This window comes from Thalia democratica, chromosome 2 (assembly GCF_965202585.1).
Source record: "Thalia democratica chromosome 2, ktThaDemo2.hap1.1, whole genome shotgun sequence".
NCBI classification, from domain to species: domain Eukaryota; kingdom Metazoa; phylum Chordata; class Thaliacea; order Salpida; family Salpidae; genus Thalia; species Thalia democratica.
This window is the reverse complement of record NC_139166.1, coordinates 45206968-45224385: the sequence shown is the minus strand read 5'-3', so window position 1 is coordinate 45224385 and position 17418 is coordinate 45206968. Positions and strand designations below refer to the sequence as shown.

The 17418-nt window shown below is 25.2% G+C and overlaps 2 protein-coding genes across 2 annotated transcripts; one reads left to right on the top strand and one right to left on the bottom strand.

Annotated features, from left to right (window-relative positions):
• Window positions 1–538: 538 nt before the first annotated feature.
• On the top strand, window positions 539–6147 carry LOC145828608 (uncharacterized). Its single transcript, XM_082936365.1, has 4 exons — window positions 539–774; window positions 3800–4202; window positions 4517–4561; window positions 5951–6147. Exons 1-4 carry the CDS (start codon window positions 760–762, stop codon window positions 6145–6147), a joined length of 660 nt encoding a protein of 219 aa, XP_082792491.1. The 5' UTR covers window positions 539–759.
• A 2037-nt stretch (window positions 6148–8184) lies between these two features.
• LOC145829455 (uncharacterized) lies at window positions 8185–14133 on the bottom strand. Its single transcript, XM_082937246.1, has 13 exons — window positions 13786–14133; window positions 13467–13541; window positions 13364–13405; window positions 12945–13007; window positions 12806–12868; window positions 12256–12324; window positions 12134–12190; window positions 11101–11184; window positions 10556–10779; window positions 10054–10150; window positions 9160–9256; window positions 9023–9099; window positions 8185–8872 (listed from the first exon to the last, which is right to left on the bottom strand). Exons 1-13 carry the CDS (start codon window positions 14123–14125, stop codon window positions 8559–8561), a joined length of 1602 nt encoding a protein of 533 aa, XP_082793372.1. The 5' UTR covers window positions 14126–14133; the 3' UTR covers window positions 8185–8558.
• Between the last annotated feature and the right edge of the window lie 3285 nt (window positions 14134–17418).

The window sequence follows — 17418 nt, the reverse complement described above, 5'->3', positions numbered from 1 at the left end:
ACTGATAAATTTAAGACAAGTTTACTCACAAATACTGTACAAAAAAGGTATGGTGAACTTTATGAAAAACATGAAAACATGCCAATTTTCTCAAAGCTATACTCTATTGGTTTTGCAAATTCAGAAAATAATTTCTTCAAAATTAATTTTGCTCTTTTTGAAGATTTTATATCGTCCCAGTAAGACAACTTATTTTTAAATCTGTAAAAATTAATATTGTTAGTTATGCAATAAAAAAAACAGAATTTTTTCCACATTTGATGAGAAGATTAAAAAAGTTTTTCTAAAGAAACACTATACGACGTTAGAAGATGTGATACAGTCTAAATACTTTTTTATTTTCGCTAGTAAACACAATCACAAAGTTGTAATAGATTATACTGTTTGTATAATAAAAAAGACTGAAAATGGTAAGAGTTATGTTTAGAAAATAATCTAGATGACAATTTAAAAAAAAATTAATTTTAACAGAACATCTTAAACAAGTTGCCCAGCAATTGTGTTTGGAACTCGTTTATGAGAGCAAATGTGATCCGTTAATTATTTCTACTTTGCTTGAAAATTTTGAAGGAAGTAATTTTAAAACCGTATGTGACAGAAAAGATCAAAAAGTATTACAGTTTAAAGATTTCAATAATGTTTCTTATAGAACACAAAACGCCATGCTGTATATATCTAAAACATGGAAACCATTTTTAAGTTGCAAGGGTTTTCCTCGAATATTCACACTAAGACCATGGATTTCAAGTATAGAAATACATGGCCTTTGCGCAAGTAAGCTTGAGCTTATAGCAAAGTTAGTTTGCAACTTTAACTTTTTACTGGTTCTTGATCTCAAAGAAATTAAGAAAGCAAAGCAGTTTTATGTTGAAAGATTCGTCGAAACAATAAAACAAAACTCTAAAGAAGACATTCACTTGCGATCATTTACTATGATGCTTGAGAGTAATGAAACATTTAATATAAACAGTTATTCTTCTTTAGTGAAAGTTTGTACTGAGCATTTTATCTATCTAGATATGCTAGAAATTGACTTTTGTACTATAACATTGTTTCGATCAGTGTTTAATAGTAAACACGACAATTTAATTCCACTACGCAATTTAAACTTGAAAAAACTTCGGCTAAATCAAAATGATTTGAAAAATTTTGTATCGAATATTGAATGGTGCTGGTCGATAAGTGAATTAAGCTTGTGTTGTGTTAACATGAACGACTCTTTTGAAGGGGTGATGAAAAAAATTAACTCATTTCATTACATACAGGTTGTAAAATTAAAGAAAAAAAATATTAAACTCTGCAAGTACTTTTAATTTTATGTTTACTGACAAAATTAAACAAAGATAACTTTGTTAATCTAAAAATACACTTTAGGATTTTTTTCAAATAGTTTATTTTATTTTAACTAGCTTTATTATTAAGTATAAAGCATAGATGTTTACAAATCTTGTTTTATTTTTATAAATATGACCCAAATAAGAAACATTTCCGAAGTTTTAAAAAGTTTATATTTATTTAAAAGCATACAGGAAGATCATTATTAATGATACTAAACAAAATGTTTTATTACAATAAATTTAAAAATTAAAATGGGATGAAGGTAGTCTTCCTCTTTTGATTTTAAAGACCGGACAGGATTGAATTTTAGATAAATATAAATAAAAATGGTAAGAACCATTAAAAAAATCAGTCACAGTCTTATACAACCACTTTGAAGAGATCTTTCGTTTATTAAAAAACAAACATTTTCAATTCTGTAGAAAACAAAAAAATATACTAGCAACTAGAGAAAGTAAATTAAATATTTTTAGCAAAATTTAAAATAAAACTAAAAACTTTTGATGACGTTTTCAATTTTTTATTATTAAAACTATTCCTTAAAATTAACTTATTAATAAAACTGAACTAAACCATGAAATAAAAGACCAATTTGCTCTAATTATACATTATAATAAATTTCACAAAAACAATATACCAGAAAAGATAGAAAATGCCTACACAGTCCAGTTTTTAGAAAGCCCTATAAGAACTAATTTAGACTACACAGAACAATGGTGGATTAAAAAAACTAAGGCAAAAATTAATTTAAACAGTGTTTTTAAGGAATAGTTTTAATAATAAAAAATTGAAAATGTCATCAAAAAAAATTTTTTATCAAGTAAAATACTAGGGGATTTTTTTTAATTGTTTGTTGTTTATAGAAATAGTTTTTCTTAGTTACAGTAAACAAAAATAATTTTCCAAAGTGTCTTTTTCTCAGTTTCTCAAATTGAAAAATAATATCAAACTTTACTGACTAATCTCAAATATAAGTGTTCCATTAATTTTAAAGTAAAAGTATGAAATTCAGTATTATAATAATATGGTAGTTTTTAGTTTTATTTTAAATTTTGCTAAAAATATTTAATTTACTTTCTCTAATTGCTAGTATATTTTTTTGTTTTCTACCGAATTGAAAATGTTTGTTTTTTAATAAACGAAAGATCTCTTCAAAGTGGTTGTATAAGACTGTGACTGATTTTTTTAATGGTTCTTACCATTTTTATTTATATTTATCTAAAATTCAATCCTGTTCGGTCTTTAAAATCAAAAGAGGAAGACTACCTTCATCCCATTTTAATTTTTAAATTTATTGTAATAAAACATTTTGTTTAGTATCATTAATAATGATCTTCCTGTATGCTTTTAAATAAATATAAACTTTATAATTTATAAGACTGTGACTGATTTTTTTAATGGTTCTTACCATTTTTATTTATTCAATAAATTTAATGTTTTAATAGCAAATAATTAAAAATAATTTGTGCTAAGCTTTTAATATTGTTTTGTAAATTAGGTTTAAGTCTTTGCAAAGTGAAGGAGCTTTTCAATATATTCAATATATATATATATATCTAGCAGAAGATAAAACTGCTAGATCAGATAGCTTCAAATTACAAAAATTTAATTAGTAAAAGTAACAAAAAGTTTTACCTTAGAAAATATACCATTCTGGTTGATACATATTGTAGTAAATAAAATTTAAATTTTCTTTTAAGTAATAATTAATGAAAATGGTGTACTTAGATTATAAATTTTTCATTAAATAAATTTATATTTAAATAGAAAATTTTTTGTATTTTTTAAGCACTGGAACTCTTTGAGCGAAACTTAGTTCACCAAATAAACTTTTACAGAATTAAAATTTATATTTGTTCTCCTTAAATAAGGTATAGACCTATAGTTGTTTTCTTGACAATCTTACTTTTAGTAGTATACTTCTTAGCTAAGTATTATAGCTTTCTGAGCTAAATGCTAGATTTATATCTAATTGTGTTCTCTAAGATGTTCTGGTTTTACAGCAGTGTACAAATACTATAAAAAATATGTCCCTAATTATTGCAAACTGTTCATAAACAGAAACTATTTCCCTATTTTCTTGAAAATACCACAAAGATAAAAAGTTAAATATTTCTTGTTTATTTTGATGTCATAATATAAACAAACTGGGTTGTAACTGATTTTTCTAAGTTTTACGTATTCGTATTGATATGAATAAATAACAATAAATTATTGGAAAGTTGTTTAAGTAGAATCTATGAAGCGAAAAATACTAAAGACTATATTTATAACATATTTAAAATATAACTTACATTACATTAAGTAAAAAATATTAATATGGTTTAGATTTATTTCAACTACAGCTGATTAGCTTATATAGTTTTGTATATAAACAATTTCGAAGTAAAAACAAAATGAAGCAACTATTTGTATGTCGTTTTCAAAGTATTTCTTAAGCATCTAAAACTTTATTTTTTAGTCCCTAGTGCTTCAAAGAGCCTGCTTATCATCTGAAAAACTATTGCTAATGAGCAAATTGCTGTCAAGCAAATCAATCAGCTCAACGTTGCAAGAAATTGACTTGAGTTCAAACTTATTTTTCGACCTGGCACCTATCAAACATTTTATAAAAGCTTTAAGACAGTTGAAGAGTTTAAAAAAGCTAAATCTGAGCAACAACTATATCGGAGATGAGCTTGTTTGCTTTTTAATGCGAACTTTAAAAGATCTACCTCAGCTCGAAGATATAAATCTCGCCAACACAGGCATGGGAGAATGCTCACTACTTGCAGCAAAGCATCACTTGGCAGTAAGCAGACACATTACCAATCTAGATTTTTCTGGAGGAAAGTTCACTAACAAATTATCGAGGTTTTTTAAAGGTATCGCTTTTTATTAATACGCTAAACTTCTTTTAATACTTAAACTTTTAGGAAAATTTAATTAGAAATAAATTTGTATTGTAAATAGTTTTTATGAATATATATAATAACCGAAGTATTTAAACGCATTAAGTGATTTTTATACTTTATTTAATTGTTTTTGAAAGATTTATCAGATTCACATATATAGTTATTTGTCTTGACTAAAAATATGCTTAATTACTTTAATGTACTATTCAGATTCACTTAAAATTTAGTTTTTAGGTTTGTTTTAATATATTTTAACTTATAAACTAGTTTATGTTTATTTTCAGGGTTTGCCCAAAACTTTAGCTCCATCAAGGTGGTAGACCTTTCAGGTATGGATTTTAAGATAAATAAAGCTAGACCATTTAATAGTTTTTTCTCACTTTTTTTAGAACTGCTAATAATAGAATAAAAGTGTTTCAAAAATCAGCAATGCTGTTTCTGCAAAATTAATTAGTCTCTTTAGGAAAATAACTTTTTTAGAACTCTTCATTGTTCTAACGTATTTGATAAAGAGTAAAGTGGATTTTTCATTTTCAATTTAAGCGTATAGAAATAAATTAATTAAAAAAAAACTATTTTAGCCACATCTAAGAAAATATTTAAAGTTTTTCAAAAAATTAAAAATGGCTTGTAGATACTAATAAGACCTACATACGTTGTATTTTCAAATATAGATTACTTTTTGAGTTGTGGTCCTTCAAATTTTTTTAAAGAATTAGAATTGTCCGAGTTTTAATAGTCGTACACCCGTAATTACCTAGCAATCACAGAAAGCGCTTGTATTAAAACGAATGTGTATATTTAATTTATTTTTTACGTAGTTTACTAAGTTTTTCAATCAAAAACTTCTAACTACAAAAAATTAGATAAATAATAACTAAGAATAACATTTATATTAAAATTAAGTAATAGAATTACGAACAATCTTTATATTGTTTTTAATAATAAATAGCAATTTTACACAACCCTTAACTTTTCTTTTGCTTAATTCTTCTTTTACTACAGTAACTTTGTTAATCTAAACATGTTTATAGTCATGAACTGAAAACCTTTAAGTATAAATGTTTAAATTATTTTTAAAATATGTAATAGAATGAGTTTTTTGTAGCTTATTTTAACTAAAAAAACATCAAAAAACGTTTGCCACTTACAATTTGTTATTCTATGTTATCTTAAGTTCTATCATGTTTTAAAATTTTTGTATGTTTTTTAAAGTACGCTTCAAATGACATTGTTAAGGGTCGGCTGCAGTAGTACTTTTATTACATTACGTTGTAATTAGGAAAACGAAAAACACTAAAAATATAATGGTTCAGTACTAACATTTAAACCCTTATTTCTAACTTATTTTGTCTAAAACCATAAAACTAAACACTTACCTCTAACCCTACTTACCAAAACAAATAAGAAATAGATTAATTAATAAATATTTAGTTTTTTTTAACATAAAACAAACACAAAACAAATATTAATCAGTTAAATTTGTTAAGCATTTCTTTAGCATGCAGTAAATTTCATTTATACTTTAAACGTTATCAACTTTTTCATAATTAAGTTGTTCAAATTTTATACTAACTAGTTTTATATATGCTCAAATAGTTTTAGATATGTTAAAATATCAATATAGTATAAAAAAAATTATCAAAAAAAACTTTAAATAACAAATATATTGTACTCAAACATACAAACTTAATTTTATATCACTTGCAATATTTTAGGGAGTAAAGAAACAACTTCTTTAAACATTTTAACAAAAGCTGACGTCAACTTAATTATAGAAGAAATAAGAAGTCATAAATCTATCGAAAGCATAACTTTGTTAAATACAAAAGTAGAAGACGAATGCTCTCTACTAAAGCTACTTATGGCTTGTGAAAATCATCCAAGTTTAAAGTCTTACGGATTTGATAGTTAAACTTATTGAAATAAATTTATTAGTTTTAACTGTTATTGTACATTTTTCTTACTTCGGTAAAACCTTAACTCTAATTAGGAGTAAAGAGGTAGTTTTATAAGTTGTTTAGTAATAACTTTTCTTAAATAAAGTGAGATACTTTGTGTAACAACAAATTTAAAAAACATTAAATCAGTGATTTTGATAATTTATAAACTAAAACTACATGGTATATTTCCACAAATTAAATATTATTTGGCAAAATGTTTAAACTTTTATTTATCGGTTGAATGGCTCAAAAAAACGTTTACAAGCATTAAGTTTAAATGACAAGTCGGTATAAGATGTATTAGTAGCAGTTTGATATGCAGAAAAAAAATGCAACAGAAGTATTTTAAAATATTTATCAGTGCACAAAACTCTTTTAATTTTCGAAAAGTTTTAGTGTAAACTAGTTTAGTTCAATAGAAATTTAAAAGCTATTGAGTTAATAATTTTTTAAACTATAAAAATCAAGATCAATTGTTTTCCAATAGTCTTCAGTTGTTCAAAAAACAAAATAAGAAGCGTATATTATTAAAGTTCATTAAACACGTTAACGAATTTATTTCTAAACTTAGTTTTGTAAAATGAACATACTTAGTCTACTTTTGTGGTCATATATTTCTATAGTTTTAAACTTTGAGTTTACATCTTGAAAATATTAATAAATTTTATTTTTTTGTTTTTTTTTTGTCTTCGCATTTAAACTAAACGGTAACAAAATTAAATTTACACCTATATTTAAATCTTTTTTAGTATTGAATTAAGTTTTTACTGTTTTAGTACAGTTTAGGTTTATTAAAGAATAAAGTTTGTTTACTTGAAAATTACAAAGTCAAGTAAATAAAATACACAAAGCTAAAATGTTACCTAAAACTCGAAAACTAAAAGGTTTTTATAGTATGAAACTTTTTTTTGTTTGTGAATTTAGAATAAGCTTGCTATGTATTAAATCTTGCTATGTATCAATGCTTAAAAATAAAATAAGAAAACAAACTTGTTAGGTTTTACAAAAGTATATAGAAATTGTATACTACATAAGTAACTATTAACTACTATTTTTATTCTATTGCTTTTATTGTTTATTAAACGATAAAAACGCGCTCAAAAGTTTAGTCTAAGGACCTGGTGTACAAAAAACCTTTCGGTTATTAAGTCATTCACCATGGATACAACTAAATATCTTGTCCAGAATTTGCTAGTCTTTTAAAGTCAGCTATTAGTACAAAGAAAAAGTTTTTGCTACAAATTTATTTATTTAACTTTTAAAAAAGATTATCTTTGTATGGTTTTAATTTTATTTATAATTTAATTTTCTATAAAGTGGATACTAATAAATGGATTATTTTACAAAATTTATTTGAATTGTTTTTAGTTTTATGTAAAATATTTTTGAGAGAATTACATTAGAAGTTGTAAATATTGAATATTATTTACGTTACTTTTATTTGTTTATATATTTTTTAAACTATAAAACAAACTATGTTTAAAAAATAAATAATTGTAATTTATTGTAAAAGTAATTAATTATAACTTTTAAAAGCAAAAACTGTTTTTGAAAAAATAACTTAAAATACTTCAGTCACATCAAAGTTGAAGATTTAATAATTAAAAATTATTTAAACGTTTAGGTTGTACTGCAACTTAAAAAATAAATAAGTAAGCTTTAAAATTTATAACTAACTCCAAATAATCTTAGTTTAAACTCTTTAATTTTGTTATACCTGGTGAACAGTTTTACTTTCGGACTATATTATTGTATGACTTATCATAGTTTATTCAACATTAACTGAATTACTGCCTACATTATTGACTTTAACAAATAAGTGAAAATTTACTGACATGTTACTGCCAGGCAACATTCATTTAACTCTTCAAGCAACTTATATTAATCTGAAAATAAATCGATGACTTTGATACAAACCCAAGATAAAACGTGTCGCTCGCGCAAATTTACCAGTAATGTGTTTACCAAAATTCCATGCTGACAATAAAACTTTTGTTTGTTCATAACTACATAAAGGCTTCAATGTCTTAGAATATAAAAATACTGTACTATTTTCAACAACCAATTTTTTTAACTTTTTTGTTTATAAGTGTACATAGTTGCCTTGCAACAATTTAAAACAATACTAAAAATAATAGTTGAACGTGAAAATATTAAAACTATGGAACAAAAACCGCAAATATACAAATACCATTGTTTTATGATTACAAGCTTAGTCTTTAAAGTTATTAGATTTATTATTTTTAAGCTCATTTTCAATCTAAACCCTAAACCTACATCGTACACAAAAAAAAGGTCATTAAAGTAAATAATAAAAAAATCTTTCAAAATAAAAAACTTTAGTCAGATACGTTCTTACATATTTAAATTAACAAGACAAATTTTAGTCTTTCAGGCGAATTTTCATCTGGGAAGTCTTGAACGAGTACTTGCTCAGCATACCGGTGGGCTTGTTCGTGTTCCAGAACATTCCGTCCGAATGAGACGGGTTCGCGTTGAAAACCTCGCCAAGGTTCCTCGAGTCGTAGTACTTCCCGTTGAGGTTCATCTGGGAGCAGGACTGGTACCACCAACCACCCCCGCCACTATGGATGTACTTGTTGTTGAACCGGTAGGAGGCGCAATTGTACTGCCACTTGTCCTGGTCGTTGTCCTTCGTGGTGAACTTCATGCCGCTCAAGCGCTCGAAACTGTAGACTGCAAAAAAAATGTGTTAAGAAATAATTAAATAGTTTATGAATAGTTTTTTTCTTAAAATCATCAAATAATGATGTTTAATTCGTTTGCGATGTTAATAGTTAATATAATGATAGTTTATGGTTTGTTCTTCTAATAAATTTTACTCACCGCTGTAGGATTTAATGTTGCCATGGTAACCATGCACGTTCAACTCGTAGCCGTCCCCGTGACCAACTGAGAACTCACTGAAAAAAAAAAACGTTTTTCTCTCTGAATATTTATTTTTAAGTTAACTGCAAGCTTACTCGTACTCTGCAAACCACTTGATGCCTTTCCAATCTTCCAGGTCGATTCTGAGCTTGTACTTGTTGTTCTTTGTTAGGTGATGAATTGCTTCTAAGCCTAATAGTAATTTTTTCAAAGCCTATTTAAATCTATTCTCATATATAACAACTATTAAACATTCAGTCCTAAGTTTTTTTTTTCAAAATTTTTACGAAAGTCTTTCTTACGTAAGGTGGAATTATGTGATATATCAAAAGCAGTTTTATAAAGATTATCGTATAAATATACTTTTCTAATAAAATACGACTAAAACTTTACGCGTATCTTAGTTTACTGAATGTTAAACTTTTTTTATTCTCATTAATGTCGCAATTGGTTTTTCAAAAATGCATTGTTAATTGTTAGAATAGTACTTGGATACTCACTAATCTTTGTAATCATGAAAAAAACTTTTAAACTGTCTGAGATATCTCTCGTAGATATTTTAAAAGATATATTAGACCTAAAACAAATAACTTTTAAACGCTTTAAGCTATACACTAGACAGTTACGTCTGATCAAAGTTTAAACCAAGTAATCAAGTAGACAAAAATATAAGTGATTTTTTTTATCTTAAAAGTAAAAATATTTATAAAAAAGTTGTATATTTCTGCAATACAATCAATCTCTGAAATTACATGTTTTGTATATTGAAATCTATGAATTTGTAAACTTTTTTGACTACTTAACACCTATACACCTATATAATATTACCTAAACACGGTTTAGAAAGTTCATGAAAATGTTTTTGATACATAAATGTAACGGATACTTTGTCTTAAACCAATTTAACATAAGTCTTGATGTCTACTTTTCAAGAACTTGCTTTAAAACTAAAATTTTGTAACTTTTATTTTTGGTAAGGAGGTACTAACCTAACCAAAACTCGTGATTTAAACTTCCAAAGCCATTTTTATATTCTTCAAAATTGCAATCAAATTCAAGAGAACCGTTTAACCGTCGCTGTATTACCTTCAAACAAAACGCTTTGTAACTAACAGAGTCACTTAAGTATGAAAAAAAATTAATGTAAGTAATGAAAAGTACAAACTTCATAAGTATAAAATACTTCATAACAAAGGTTAAGTTTGTTTAATTTTAAAATAGTAAAACTAAAACGTCGATGATAATTGCATCGTTATTTTAAGTTTCAATATTGTGTTATGCAAAAATTTTTTGAAGCATTGTAATAAGTATACAAAATACGAAAAATATTAATAAAAACTACTTGGAGAAGCTTTGCAGAGCTTAAAAAATGATGATACTGTTATATTTTCTGAAAAACGTTTGGTTCAGAAATCAAACGAATTTTAAAAGTACAAAATAAAAACTTAAAGTATTTGCATATTATTCTTTTTGAAATAGGTAAATGCTAACAATCCATGTGTTCCGATCGCAATCCACATCGCAAACCAAATCTGGTGGTTCAGTTCCGAGGTTGAGAGATTCAACCAGTTTTAACGACATATCTTCAACATTGTATCGAGACTCGCCCTCTTGGCACGTAAACTCCGCATTTGTGCTGAGAAGAGCTGTCCTGACCGAAGGGACTTCAGAGTTTTGAGGAATGGACTTTTGAACAGCAATTTTGCGCTTAGGCTCTAAATATATGTAATTTTATATGTTTCATACGTAAGCTCTTACGTGTCTCTGACTCTTATGTTATTACTTAAAGCTTTTTAAAGTTTATTTAAAGATACCTCAAGAACATGTAAAACGCTTATTTTTCATAAAATTTACGTATTAAAACAAAAAATTGTACCGGATACTAATTGGTTACTAAATTATTCAACTTATTTGGTTTTCACTTAAAGTTAAAAACGACAAAAGAGTAAGAAAAAAACATGTATTTCAAGACCTAAAAACAAACTTAATTAATTTAATAAAGATATGATATTTTTATGAATGCTTAGATTTCCCACCTTCGTCGTTTGTGCAGTTCATTTTTAAATCTGCAATTTCTTCACTCAGAGTTTGAAGCATTTGCTTTTTGCCCCTTCTCTCAGCTGTAAGTAATTTTGAAAGACTTAAAAATAAACAAACGCAAATTTTATTCTTTATTTACAAGGTTACAGTTAAAAACAACTCAAAAAATAATATTTGCATTATTTTGTTTATTGTGCAATGTTGGACTAAGGCATCAAAACCTGAGCCACTTAAACAGGACAGACAAGAAAAAAAATAAACAAAAATAAAGTTTATATTCAACAATTTAAGGTAAAAAACATACATAAACAAAAAATAAACAACGTTAATTTTATAAAGAACTAATTTATAAGTCTAAACTTATTTGTTTAATATAAAAGGCGATAACTTAGTACATACAAAAAAGTAATAGTAAATGCACATCCATAAGAAAGTAAACCCAAATAGATGACCTTCCAGAAGACATAACACATTTGTACAAAATTAATAAAAGTAAATTTTAAGTTTTTTTACATTTTAATTTAATAATATCTATCAAACTTTTGCAAAGTATATCAATATCAAAAAGAAAAATGTACGACATTAATGTACTAAGTACTTATATTTATGTTTTAAGTATAATATTTCAATAAAAAAATTTATTAACATAATTCTTATTAGTTATCTAGCTGCAACACTTTGACATATCTTAAAAATTAAGAAAATCTTAAAGAATATCTTATAAAACAAATTTAAAAAAGCATATTTATCTAATCATAAAAATTTTTCTATAAAAAATTTAATTAATGTTTAGTTTTAAGTATTTCAAAAAGCGTAAACGTATTTGTTAAGTATTTATGTTATTATAAAAAAAACTATTTTTATATATCAAGTTGTATGTATTTAGAATTTATTAGTAAAACAATATTTTACTTATTTCAATACAACGGGGCACTGTAATATTTTTTTTAGCTTGCTGAATTATCTTTAGACGCTAAACTTAATGCAGTTATTGTTGCACCAAAATATTATTTAGTAAACAATTTTAACCTTTTAATTCGTCTTTTAGCAGTTCCAATTCAACAAGAGTTGTATCACTTGCTGTTTCTGTAAAATTTACTAAATAACTTTTGTTCATTTAAAAAGTAAAAATAAACAAGTATAAAGTATACCTGAACAGTTAAACTGCTTTGTCGCGTTGCTAAAAAGGTAGCTCAAAACTGCTTTTTCTTTTCTTACCTCTGTAGATTATTTTAAAATCTAATTAGTTTTATTTAATTTTTTTGGTTATTACTTCTAACTTTGTTTTGAAGTGTAACTTTCTAACTAAGGTGGTTGAAGTTTAATTAAAATTATAATTATATAAGATTTAAAAAACCTGTTTAGGATAATGAAATCTAAAACTTAAGGTATACTAGCAATTTTCAAAACATTTTAAAGTTAATGTTAATAAAGAAAAAAACAAGGTTAAAAAGAAATCTATTTAATTATATCTAATTATACAACAAATCTTTAAACAGTGTTTTTTTTTTAAAGTTTAAATTGCTAGAAACATATGTAGTTATAAAAGTTTTGCGCGTGTAAAATGCATAATTAGCATTTCTATCACTTTGATGATGAAATTTAAACAATTTTTTGATTTCAACACTCAGTCACCTCACCTTGACTCTTAACATTTTTAAGTACTAAACTAATTGACTAGTTGACATTTTAGTCTATTACCTGCTATTTCCTGCCTTAGCTCTGCCATTTCATCCATCATAATCTCGTTTTTAACATCGTTTGCTGCAAGTTTATTGCATTATTTCAAACAACTGTAAACAAAAGTTGTTAATAATATTTGATGCTTTCATAAAACTACCTGTAAGCTTTGTGTTTTGTTTTCTCACTTGTTTAACGAGACTACTTTTATCTTTCAGCACAGCTAAAAATGATATAAGTTTATTAATTTACCAAAAAAATGTTATTATTTTAAAAGACTGATAATCAACAAGTATAAAAACTTACTTTAAGGAATTTGTGTTTTGAACTGTTCTAATGTAAGTTTTTGACTAAAAACGTATTTATAAATTAAAACTATTCGTTTTTAGTATTTGTGCAAAAGCAATTAGTATTTTTAACTTTAAATGTTTAATTTAAAAATATTTAGGACCAAAAACTTTAGCCTATACTATTTAAAGCGAACTTATATAGAAAAAAGGTTTATCATTAACTAGTGGTATAATGAAAACATTTTATAGCTAAAGAAATAAAAGACTACTCTTTTTAAGTTTTTCGTACTTTTAAGCTTTTCTTGTTGGTTTCTTTTTGCATTTGACAGATCTGAAATTAAAACTCAATGTTATTTTTTTAATCAAGTAAAAACATAAAAACTTTATATTACCAATATTTTTCTTTCGCAGTGTTAAGACCATCGTTTCTAGTGACAGTATTTTTTCTTGTTGTTCCGTAATTTTTACTATAAAAAAAATAGAAATTTTTATCTAAATACAAATTTTTGGATCAAACAAAAAACGATAAAAAAAGTAGATATTAAACATAAGGCTAAAAAATTGAATAATTTTTAAACTTTTAACCATTGCAGAAAAAAACTTAACATGTGTTTTAACTTATTAATTACTATCGTCAATATAGTTATGACAAGTTTCGACTTTTAAGCTGCTTAACCAGTTATTAATTTTCAAAACAAACAAAAAAATCACCTTGAGATTTGCTCCAGTTAAGCATTTTGTTCTTCAAGTAGTCAATCGTCTCTTCTAAGCTCTCGTAAGTTTTTGTGAATTTGTTTTGCAGGTCTTCATTTTCTTGCTTAAGTTCGCTTATGGCAGCTGACTGGTCCAAAGACTCGCCAACTGTAACAACGTCATCCAAGAGTTGCGGGTCACTCGAATCAGAGAGCGTACTATTACAATGGGCCCTGGTCAAGTGGACTTGGAAGCAATTATTGCAGTTGGCAAAGTTTGCGAAGTTTAAAACGAACAAGGCAAATGTTATAAACCGCGTTTTAGTTTTCAAACCTTTGTCTTTATAAATAAAACTCATTGTTATGAAATTGCACCTGTAAATGTAGCATACTAACACCGTGTAATTTTTATTTAAAATATAAATACACCGCAAAGTCCACCTAAGATACATTTTCACAAACTTACTTAAGCCCGTAAACCGCATAACTAAATAGCAGTTTTGTTATATTGTAAACACATTAAAGAAGATACAAAAATTAATTCTACCTGTTTTTAAATTAGCATTTATGATTTTACTTACTTATTGCCACGTTAAATGCCAAGCTCTCCTCCTTTACTTTAGGCTATTGCTACAAGTAACGCATTTTATTTGTACAAATATCTCATGCTATTTAAAACTTTGTTAACTTAATTAACTTTGTGATGCTAACGACATCAATTATTCAAACTACTTATTTGCAAGCTACATCGTTATAAAAAATTGCTGCAATTAGTAATAATTATTTTAATAAACTCTACTAGTAAACATTACCATTTAAAACTTTTTTAGATGTTCAAGGTCTAGAGATTAAACACAAAATATTTTTTTAATAATAATCTCATTTTAATTTTTCGAAAAGCACGGAATTTAAGATTTTAATCTTGTTTTACAAACTCAAATTTTCATTTAATAACTGCATATTCGAGTTTAACCATTTAGAATTACTGTACAAGTTTTGAAATAGTCTGCATAATATATCAAGTTTTCAAAAGGTTACTAACTAATAGTATTTAATGACTGTTAAATTCAAAGCACTTAACTAAAAATTTTATTTATGAACTTATTTGTTTTTCAAATGACTGTTCTGTGACTTGAAATAATTTCCCTTTTTATTTTATTTTTTTTCAATTGTTACTTTTACTAGTGTTCATTTAAACCAAAGTTTTTTTTAAAGATATACATATATGTGTGTTTTTAAGTCTGCAAAATCCTATAATAGTTGTTAAAATTTACCTTTAATACAAACAACTATAGAGGTTTATATTAAGTTGGGTTGAAGTTTTAGCTCTAAAATTGGTGTATAGCTCTATGACCGATAGATGATTCTTTGCACCAAGTCATTTGACCTTTTTTTCGAGTTTTGATTTCTTTACTTACTTAATTACATAATTATACGCACATACTTTAGTTTTTTTTTGATTTAAATTAATATAAATTATAGTTTTATCACTATTAGTTATATCTTAAGCTTTAGTTTAAAAAAGTTTTAATACGTAACACTTTTTAAACCAAAGTGTCATATCATTAAGAGCAAAAACTTAAAAGTAAAAAGTTACGAGATTAACAAACAATAAAACGTAACAACGTTTGAAATTTAACAAGACACCGACTATTACTGAATTAAAAGCTACACGAACATAAAACGAAAGCAGATACTCCGATAAGCGTGTTGCAATACTAAACATGACTTCATTAGTCCATTTGTAATAAAGTGACACGAAACATTATATCACGCTACATAAGTCTTTAATACTTACGAGTTAAGATACTTTCGCAACCAAACCAAGTATTAAATAAAGTTTCATAAAATAATAGCTAATACAACTAGTTTTATACTAAAAACATATGCATTTAAGATTGTCATTTTTTTTTAATTAAATAAAGTTATACTTAAATAAAAAATCAAGAAAAGCTTTTATCTAAGCTAATAGAAATAACCAATACTTAATAAATAAAAATAAACAAATATTTACATTTATAAAACTTATAAGTGTTGTAAAAATACTCTTAATGCGTATAATTAACTTAAACTTTTCATATTTTACACATTGTGACAGCTTTAATTTAAAAGTATTTAGTAAAAAATTAAGTTTTCGGACATTATTCTTTTTATTTTGTTAGAGTTGCCAAGATTTTAAGTTTTTGGTAATATTTAAGTATTTTATTTTTATTTTGACTAATTTCATATCTAAGTTACACAACAAATAAGATTCTTCCCTTCTTTAGTATTTTTAGGAAATACATTAAAAGGATCATATAATGCAAAAGTATCACCAAATAAAAACTTTAGGTATAGTTTATAGTACAAAAAAAAAGTTTTTTACGATGATGAACACCCGTAGGGATCATACATCCAAAAAAAAAAATACCGCTAAAAAATTCATAATTGCACTTGTCCTTAATTAGAAAATTTTTAAAGTACCTGGACATTTTAAATTTTTTGAGTTAATATAAGTTTTAAAGTAGAAAACGAGAAAAAGGACAAGAATGTGTTTTTTCTATTTTGTTTCTCTCCTACTGGACATGTGATAACACACTACTTTATCTAGTTACAGGTTTATTTTTAAACTTTTTGTATTGAAAAAGTGAACTTCAAATGTTTTTAAAATATTGTTATTTTATAGTTTAATATGTCCTTAAGCACAAAACTCGTTAAAACCATAAATTGTTTATTAGTTGATAATCAATTGTTATTGTTTTCCTTTTTAATATCATTTACAGCTGAGCTAAATTCGAAGTTAATTTTTTTTATTGCTTACATTTAAAAAACAAAAACGTATACAACTTGTATATTTATCAGTTTTTTATTTATAAAAACGTTTAAATATAGTACTGTATGCTGTTAACTTAAACTATTGGTGCACTTTTAGTAAGATTCAGTTGCTTAAACAATTTTTCGCCTCATAAACATAAAAACTATTTCAACCTAACAAATGTTTTAGAAGAATAAACCTTGTCTAAGAGTAAACATAATTCAAACTCGTATATGTTTAAACGGACGTATGACAAAATTATTGAAAGTCTGTGAAGATTAAGATTCATTACTATCAACTACTTCAAATATCAAGATAAAAAAAATAAGTACATACTTAAAATCGTTACTTAAAACAGTTTTAAATATATAATAGTGATGGGTAAGTTATATAACTAAACTATTTTATTAATATAATATGAAAAGTGTCGTCGAATATTAATGTTTAAAATATAAAGTTTTTATGATTATAAACGATCTTTTATTTTCTAAATATACATTTTTTAGTATTTTTGAGAGCAAATTACACGTTTTATTTAAAAAATTCTACCTTGTATTAAAAGACTTAGGTTTTTGACTTGCTGTTTTTTAATTGAATTTCTTTTTACAAAGTTTAGAACAAGTTAAGTACAAGTGAGAACTTTTTGTTTTTAAACAGATACCGACTAAAAAAAGTATTAAAAAGAGTATATTAATCTCTAAAATTTAAATTTTCAACTTTTTAAAGTTCTACGTTTGTAGTTTTAAATAAGGTTAACAACATTTCAATTGAAAATTTATATCAGTTTCATTAAAAAGCAGAGAAAAACAAAAATTGTGTAATTAAAAAACTAAGTTAGATACCTAAAGTTCTTGTAAC

Bases quoted from the DNA above. Each gene is read 5' to 3' on its own strand.
- LOC145828608 (XM_082936365.1), top strand. The intron at 4,203-4,516 runs GTATCGCTTTTT...GTTTATTTTCAG, and splicing joins ATTATCGAGGTTTTTTAAAG to GGTTTGCCCAAAACTTTAGC. The intron at 4,562-5,950 runs GTATGGATTTTA...GCAATATTTTAG, and splicing joins CAAGGTGGTAGACCTTTCAG to GGAGTAAAGAAACAACTTCT.
- LOC145829455 (XM_082937246.1), bottom strand. From the start codon at position 14,125: ATGAGTTTTATTTATAAAGACAAAGGTTTGAAAACTAAAACGCGGTTT. The intron at 13,008-13,363 runs GTACGAAAAACT...TATCATTTTTAG, and splicing joins CCAACAAGAAAAGCTTAAAA to CTGTGCTGAAAGATAAAAGT. The intron at 11,185-12,133 runs GTTAAAATTGTT...AATTACTTACAG, and splicing joins GCTAAAAGACGAATTAAAAG to CTGAGAGAAGGGGCAAAAAG.